This window comes from Mus caroli, chromosome 7 (genome assembly GCF_900094665.2).
Source record: "Mus caroli chromosome 7, CAROLI_EIJ_v1.1, whole genome shotgun sequence".
In the NCBI taxonomy this organism is placed as follows: Eukaryota; Metazoa; Chordata; class Mammalia; order Rodentia; family Muridae; genus Mus; species Mus caroli.
This window is the reverse complement of record NC_034576.1, coordinates 132,477,161-132,485,666: the sequence shown is the minus strand read 5'-3', so window position 1 is coordinate 132,485,666 and position 8,506 is coordinate 132,477,161. Positions and strand designations below refer to the sequence as shown.

At 38.3% G+C, this 8,506-nt stretch overlaps 1 protein-coding gene across 4 annotated transcripts in view; it reads left to right on the top strand.

Moving 5' to 3' along the window:
- The window catches only part of Ate1 (arginyltransferase 1), a 123,640-nt gene that overhangs the window by 35,266 nt on the left and 79,868 nt on the right, over positions 1-8,506 (top strand). For all 4 annotated transcript variants that reach the window (XM_021166982.2, XM_021166981.2, XM_021166980.2 and 1 more), the window contains exon 8: positions 1,861-1,893. In XM_021166982.2, coding sequence (XP_021022641.1) covers positions 1,861-1,893 — 33 coding nt within the window. The remainder of the gene's footprint in view (positions 1-1,860; positions 1,894-8,506) is intronic.

Below are 8,506 nucleotides of genomic sequence, written 5' to 3'. Positions count from 1 at the left end.
GTGTGTGTGTGTGTGTGTGTGTGTATGTGTGTATTATTGAATTCAAGAAGACGTTAGCTTCCTTCGCTAGTATTTTCATAGTTCTCGTTTGTTATTTAAAGTGACTGCTATCTTTCTTGATTGATGGCATCGGTTGCTACTAAGCCTGGGCTGGGCCGCTTACAAATTCAAAGGCATGTATATAATGTAGGTGACATAGACATATAGTAGTAAAACATAGAAACCTTAAAATAGCAAAGAGAATACAAATTTGTTATTCCTCCTTTTCTCCACTGTTAAAATGATCTAGTGTCTCAATTGGCACTTTCTGTTATGGGGAGAAGGAGAATTGATTCTTAGATTGAGCTATTGCAAAAGACCCCAAGACCATACAATTTCCATTTTTATAGAATTGTGTCATACCAGCATTATAAAAACAGCATTTTGGTGTATTTTATACTTTCAGAAAAGGTTTGTCAATAGAATTATGTTTGATATTAAAGAAAATTTTCACATTATCAATATTTTAATGCATCTTATAGTCTAGAACCTAGTTGATACAGTAGCTTTGATGTGCCCCGAGTTATTTTAGGAGTATATTTGTATAATTTGGGAAGGATGTAGCTGATAGTTTTCAAAAACTGTATTAAGGGGAGTTTCTTGTAGAAAACCTAAACATTCACTGAGTGGAGCTAATCATATATGAAGGAGTCCTCTGTCTTGCTCTCTTACCCTCATTAGTTTAGTATGAATAGTCTTGTTTTATTCAACTCTGTTACTTACCTCAACACCTTTCGTCAGTGGTGTAGAAGGAAATCCCAGATGTTATATAAGTTTACTGATAATTTCAGTTTTTTCTTTTCCTAGTTATGGGGCTCAGACCCAAGACCTCTTGCAGGATAGGCAAGCACTCTTATCACTGAGCTATACCTCTAGCCCTTCAATGTGTATCTCAGAGAGAACAAAAATTTGTATTTTCTGTGCATACAAATTAGGTTTGTTGTAGAGAAAGTCAAGAGTGCTTGGAAACAGGCCGGCCACTGCAGCTTATTGTAGTTAACACACATTTAGAAAGGTGGATTTATTTTACTTGGATATTTGATTATTGTAGTGAATCTCAAAGGATTTAAAATGTTGATTCTATAAGCATATCTGTCATGTGAATCTCCTGCCATGTGTATGCATGAGACATCTGAAAGTTTACACTGTCAGTAGTTCCTGTCCCTCCCTCTAGAATTGTTAACATACTGAGAGACAAGCAACCTGGCATAGTAACATCTAGTGCTCTGTTAGCCTTTGTATGAGTCATCAATCAAAGAGAGGTGAAGGAGAGTAATAGAGATTTAGGAGAAAGAGTTACAGAACAACAAAGAAAGAGGGAATATGGGATAGAGAGAGCTGATAAGAGCAAGTGTGGCAGCAGAGGCACAGTGCGGGGATACCACACTCCTCTCACTGTCTGCTGTGTCTTGAATTGTGTATTTCTACCTATTCTTGGCATTAACTAAACCTTGCTTTACATTTATAATTTGAAAGACTGTTGATTCCTCTCTTACTGAGCATTTTTGTTGTTGTTTTATGTTCAGAGGTTGTGAAATAAAATTTAAAAGCTGAACTATTTTAGGACTAATACTGTATTTGTTTTTACACAAATATTTAGGGCTTATATAAATTAATTCAAATAGTTGGGTACTGCTTAGAACTGAGTTGAACTGTCTGCACTCTGGATGAATTATACGTTGTAGAAAATAGTAACTATGTACAGACTTTTGCTGCAGATGATCCTACTGGAAAATGGTTTAATAACTTTCCTTTGTATGTTTTTCTTACTGCCCCATTCTTACTGGATGAAATCAATCCTATTCACACTGGACTCTGCAGTTTACAAGATTCCTTTGCAGCTCACCATTGGAGGTAAGAGATTGCTCTCCAGTTTTTTGGTTGTTTTCTTTCTCCTTCCAGACAGGGTTTTTCTGTGTAGCCCTGGCTATCCTGGAACTCACTCTGTAGACCAGGCTGGCCTCAAACTCTGAAATCCACCTGCCTCTGCCTCCCGAGTGCTGGGATTAAAGGCGTGTGCCACCACACCCGGCCCACTCTCCAGTTTTCACATTAGCATTGCCAATAGAATAACTCTGCATGGCTCTTTTCTCAGGTACTTATTTGATTAAAGTTTAGGAGGGATTGTCTTAAAACAGTAAGTTTTTCAGTAATAGTAGCGGGTTGAACATAGCCTTTTTGTTTTTGTAGCAGCTGGTCATGCTGTTTTAGATACATTTATTTCTTAGTAATGGTGGAGGACTCAGCCCTAGCCTTTATTTCTGTCAACCCTGTGTTGCATTGTTCCTGCGTAAGTCACTAGCATGCCTCAGCAGAGCTGGATGGGCACAGCTGTCATCAAGGAAGCCTCACCTGCATAAGAGACTGTAGGAGCAGAGGACCTGCCTGGCACTGAGCATTCCGTAGAACACAGGCACTGTTCCTGAGGCTTCCTTTGCTTCTCATTTAGTCTTCATTCTGCTTCTCATGTGGAACTCAGAAAGGAATAAACTGGGAGGTTAAGAAAATGTCACCGGATGTTCAGAGAACCAGAATCATGTGAGCTTGGGTTGGAGAAAACCTTGTAGATGATTGTGGAGACTTAGAAAAAGCAAAGTGCTGTTGAATATAGTAGAGGGAGGCTGGGATTGGGGCCTTTCCAGGGTTTAAGATGTATCTTTTCTTACTAGCCACATGACACTAGAAATCAAAACTTCCCTGAGCCATCTGTTGAAACAAGGCAACATATTTGTGAACAGAATTATATTGTTCAAATCCTGTAATTTTTTTTTTTATTCTCCTCTTAAGCTGGACTTAGCCCTTCACACTCCAATTTATTTAGTTTTGTTTTTGTCTTAGCCTTGTCTCTTTCTTTGCTTCTGTTGTTTGTTTCACTTAAGACCCCCTTTCTCAGTTCCCAGATTCTTAAATCATACTCCCTTTCAGGGTTGAACTGTAGCCTTATATTTTTCTTCTTTTTCTTTATTTTAGTTATATGAGTACACTGTAGCTCTCTTAGACATACCAGAAGAGGGCCTCAGGTCCCATTACAGATGGTGGTGAGTCACCATGTGGTTGCTGGGAATTGAACTCAGGACCTCTAGAAGAGCAGACAGTGCTTTTAACCGCTGAGCCATCTTTCCAGCCCCTAGCCTTATATTCTGAGACTATCTCTGATCGCATTACACATTGAGAGTTGTTCCTTTTTCTGTTCTATGATGTTGTATTCATTTGATTACTGAAGCTGTTCTTCTCTTAATGATGAGTGATGACCTATGACCAGTTTGAGTCATCACCAGTGGAAGTGGACCAGATCAGAGAAGCTGGTTTGGTCACATTTTCTAATCCCTCAGTCTTAAGATGGAAGCAAAGAGTGACAGTGAAAGGGTGCTGGGCTCTGAGTTGAGAGGGATGTGGGGGGGCCTGTGGGCAAGTTCATTTCTCTGGCCTGCTGCTTTCCAATCTGAAAATGGGAGGAACACAAGGTTATTATAATTAAATGAAGTGATTTGTGGTCAGCACGAGCATAGTACAGGAAACATAAAATTTTAAATAATATAGTAGAAACATGAACTCATGAGACTCTTGGAGACAGTATACATTCTGTTATCTGCCAGAGGTGAGAAAGTACTTTCTGACCATAGAAGTGAGAAGTATCAGACAGAAAAGGCTAGAAAATTTAGTTTGGCTGTATATCAAGACTTAATTTTGTATGTGAAAATAAATGTAGTTAAAGGTAATTTAGGGCTTAGAAAGATGGGTCACTTGCTGGTCTTATAGAGGACCTGAGTAAGTTTCCTAGCATTTGCTTAGTGGCTCACAGCTATTTATAACTCCACTTCCAGGTAATCCACACCCTCTTCTGTCTTCACTGGGCAACAGATGTGCATGAAGTACACATCCATAGATGTGCACAAATGTACTCTTATACACACAAATGAATAAAAATTTGAAAACTAAGGCAGTGTAGGAAAACTAAAAGGGTTATTTAATATTTTAGAATCAGTAAAAATCTTTGATATTTTGAATAAAATTATGTTAAATGCTATAAATAGTTGATAAAATAAGTACAAGTGATAAATGATAATGTAATTATGTTTAGTAAGATGAGAAATGTAGCTTAAAACACTTATGTTAGGTAGAGTTGCTTCCATGATAGGATTTTAGAAAGGATGCTGAAGTTGAAGATCCACATCCCAGGTCAGTTAACACTTAGATCATCAGTGGTTCTCAACCACCACCACCACCACCACCACCACCTCCTTCTCCTTCTTCTTCTCCTCCTCTATTTTTTTTTTTTTTTTTGAGACAGAGTTTCTTTGTGTAGCCCTGGTTCTTTTTTTTATTTTTAAGATTTATTTATATGTAAGTACAGTGTAGCTGTCTTCAGACACCCCTGTAGAGGGCATCAGATCCCATTATGGATGGTTGTGAGCCACCATGTGGTTGCTGGGAATTGAACTCAGGATCTCTGGAGAGCAGTCAATGCTCTTAACCATTGAGCCATCTCTGCAGCCCGCTCAGCTGTTAAAGGCTAGGCTCACATCCAAAATATAAGAGATTTCAACCTTCTTAATGCTGTGACACTGTACGCAGTTCCTCATGTTGTGGTGACCTCGACCATAAAATTATTTCATTGCTACTTCATAACTGTAATTTTGCTGCTGTTATGAGTCAAATGTAAATGCTGATATGCAGGATGTCTGATAATGTGAACCCTGTGAAAGGATCATTTGACCCTCAAAGGTGTCACAACCCCAGGTTAGGAATTGCTGATTTAGATGATATTGACCATTTGCAAAAACGCTTTTAAATGGGTCTCACCAATTAATTTCTCTTTAATGTAAGTTCAGTGAGAAGAGGACCTTGTTTCTCCATGTTTATATTTTTAATGTAGTAAGTTGTACATAGTAGGCACGGCGTAAGTAAATACTTGTTCGGATGGGTTGATGGGAGGATGGGTGGATAGATGGAGAGATGACTGAATGAAGTTGGTGTACTGAATGAGGTTAGATGAATGAGGGTAGTTATGCATAACTTGACAGTACTCATCTGACAGCGAATGAAGTTTACTGTTTGTATTTTTTTTTTTTTTTTTTTGGTTTTTCGAGACAGGGTTTCTCTGTGTAGCCCTGGCTGTCCTGGAACTCACTTTGTAGACCAGGCTGGCCTCGAACTCAGAAATCCGCCTGCCTCTGCCTCCCAAGTGCTGGGATTAAAGGTGTGCGCCACCACGCCCGGCTGCTGTTTGTATTTTAATATCCTTAGCTCTCTTGTCTTCTCTGCTTGAGCCTACTTGAGGCCAGAAGCTCTGTCTCTTTACCTTTGGATGTTATTAGTTGTGGAAAGGCTTGGAGTTTACCTACTACCCTACAGTGGACCAACCACTGAAGGTCTTTAAATCCCTGGTCACTACTCTGGTTAAATACTGGCTGAGTATATGGAACCTGCAGTCTTTGATGGAAAGTGTGAAGGAAGAGCATCATGATCAGAATTGAGTGACAGCTTGTTAGTATTTTCTGTTTTCTTTTCTTGGTGATTTGGAGATGTCTTGCTTCTTGGCAAAGTTGATTTTTGAGACAAATTTTTATTAGGCTTATGGGTATACAGGAGAAAGATGAAGTAATTAAAAATCATCACCCCGCCCTCGATTCTCTGGTAGTAAATACCTTGAGGGTTTCTCTTGATAGTCCATTAGTCTTGGAATTCCACAGATGCTGCCATCCGAATGGCAGCCATCCCCAAATCTCCTTCAGTAGCTTTGAGCTCGGTCAGGGTTTGGTTCTATTTCACTACACTGTCTGAGAGGCAAGAATAATTCCAGTAAAGACAGTAAAATGTAGGAGACTTGAAGTTCACATAGCCAACCTTAAGCTTCACTTTGTCCATAAGAAGTCATGTGAATGAGCCAGGTCCCTTTGTTGTAAGTCCTAGCCATTTAACTGCCACATGAATCTAATGAAATTGTCAGGTTATAGTAATTACGTCAGTAATCTGATATGTTGTCATTTGAATGTGTGTAGAGTCAGTTACTTCTCTCTGTGGGATTAACCCTTTTCATTCATGAAGACTAACTGCATTCATTAAGCTTTATGGGAAAAGGCCTTTTATCACTTTGTCAAGCTAGACAGTGCATTTCTATTATAGTTCTAATTTTGTGTGATTGTGTGTAGCTGCTGATGAACATTTACCTGCTAGGTTTAGGGGACTTCTGACTTACAGACATTTCTGAGTCTGAGTTACATGTTGTGTGGCACTACTTACAAATGTCTTCAGTTAAATGCAGGTAAATAAATGGGATTATGTATCAGAGGTCAAGAGATTACTGACATTGTCTTTAGAGTCAGACTCTGCCAGCCAGTCCAGTAGATTGTGGTCTCCTTGTCATGTTTAGAGAACAGAGGAAGCTGCAGCACAAGTTAACACACACTTGGGCATCTCTTCAAGTATGTCCTTATGATTCTTCATTTCAGATTCAAGTCCTCTCTCTTAGGAGTTATAATACTTACTGAGAAGCTAGCATCTGTAACATGCAGGACTGTGCTTATCACATTCTTTATATTCTCACAGAGTATCTACCTCTCATGATGAAAACTGAGCACAGACAGGTAGATCAGACTAGCTAGGAGCTGAGAACCACATCCAACAATATGAGTCAGGAAAAGCAAGGTGGGAAGGAAGCAGAATGGCACAGTTGTGAGATGCTCACATTCAAGATTCTTACACGAAGGAAGCTACTAATTAGAGATAGATTTACTGAACTTCAGAGCAGGATTTATGAGCCTTACCACTACACTTTGTTGTAGGTGCTGTGTGGCTCTGATCACTGTTGGAAACTTAGCTGCACCTCTCGCTGCTGCCCACTAGATGCCAGTAGCACTCTTCACCATGATAAGCACAGGCCTGTAGATGATGACAGACTGCCAAAAGTTCCAAAGAGGCAAAATTGTTCCCTTGTGAAAAATCATTATGAGATGTGTATTATGTGTATTACAGAGAGATAATGTGAATGATCCAATAGTGAAGATAAGATGCAGTAGTAGATTGTTTTCAGTTCATTAAAGATTTAAAAAAGTAGAAAAAGTCAAATAAAGTAACTGGAACAAAAATAAAAAACTGTAAGACCAATGACAAGATGGCCCTCTTAAATCCAGTTATTTATTACATTAAATATAAAAGCCTAAATCAAACTTGGCTGCATGGGAAGTTTTATTTTTGTATTGTTTCAAACTTTTTTGTGTATACATAGCTATTGTATTATACTTAAAAATTTCAGAGTTTTGTTTTAGTTAAATTTCAATAGCCATATGTGGCCAGTGGTTATGTTGTTGTACACTGTAGGACTACATACTCCATTTAAAAATTAGAGATTGTCAGACTGGATAAAAGAATAAAAGGCAAGCTCTATCTACACTTAAATATGAAGATACGGATGACTTACAGGTAAGAGGCTGCAGTAAGCTATTCCCATGAATATTTATCATAAGAACATTGGATGGGCTGTCTTTAAATCAAACAAAGTAGTCTTTGTCTGATAGAAACTGAAGACAGAAAGATGCTTCATAATGAAACAAAAAATCAAGTGTATTCTAAAATGCAATCCATTAAAAATAACACCCTCAAAATAAAAATAAAAACTAAAAGAAGTGAAGGAGAAATTGTCAAATCAGTGACACTTAAACATTTTAGGACAATTTCTTGATACTTTGAGAGGACATTTTGATGAAGTTAGAAATAATCTAGAAGGCTTGAACAATGTGGTCACAGTTTTACTTAATTGGCGTCTATCAATACTATACTCCTCAGTGACAAAAAGCCACGTTTGAAGTCAAGCAAGTCATAAACTACAGATAGCATGGCTCATTTGTAAAGCATTCCTGCTTTAACTGGCTTCCCAGCTGTTCCTCTTTGTTTTTTTGTTTCTCCCAGTACTAGAGATTGGATCCAGGGCATGGAATAGCCTAGGCAAGTTCTCTGCTACTGAACTACATCTCCTTCACTGCCCCTCTTTAAAATTTAAATTAGCGTACAAAGTGATGGGCTTCATTGTGACATTTCAAATCGGTACATTTTCAAGTACACCACGCCAGAGCATATTCTGGAGTATTTTACAAAGTTCACTAAATTGAAGAGGATGGAAAGTGTAATTAAATTGGCATCAAGAACCAGCAGAATACAATAGCACTCTAATAACGGCAGTAGAACCTAGTTAAAAGTGGGTAAGTTACTCAGTGTTGTGCTTCTCCAGGGGAGACAGAGGTCTAGAAAACACGGAGAAACGATCTCTTGATATTCATTTGGGAAATGGAAGTTAAAGCCAGAGAAAAATCACCGTGAACTCACTAAATAAATAGAATCAAATGACAGAGAGGGATTGGCACAATGTAGAGAAATTAGAACTCTCTTATTTTGATGGTAGGAAAACAAAATGTAGAGCCGTAGTTCAGTTGTTTTTCAAAATATTATAGTTAACGTTATAATTCCAAAA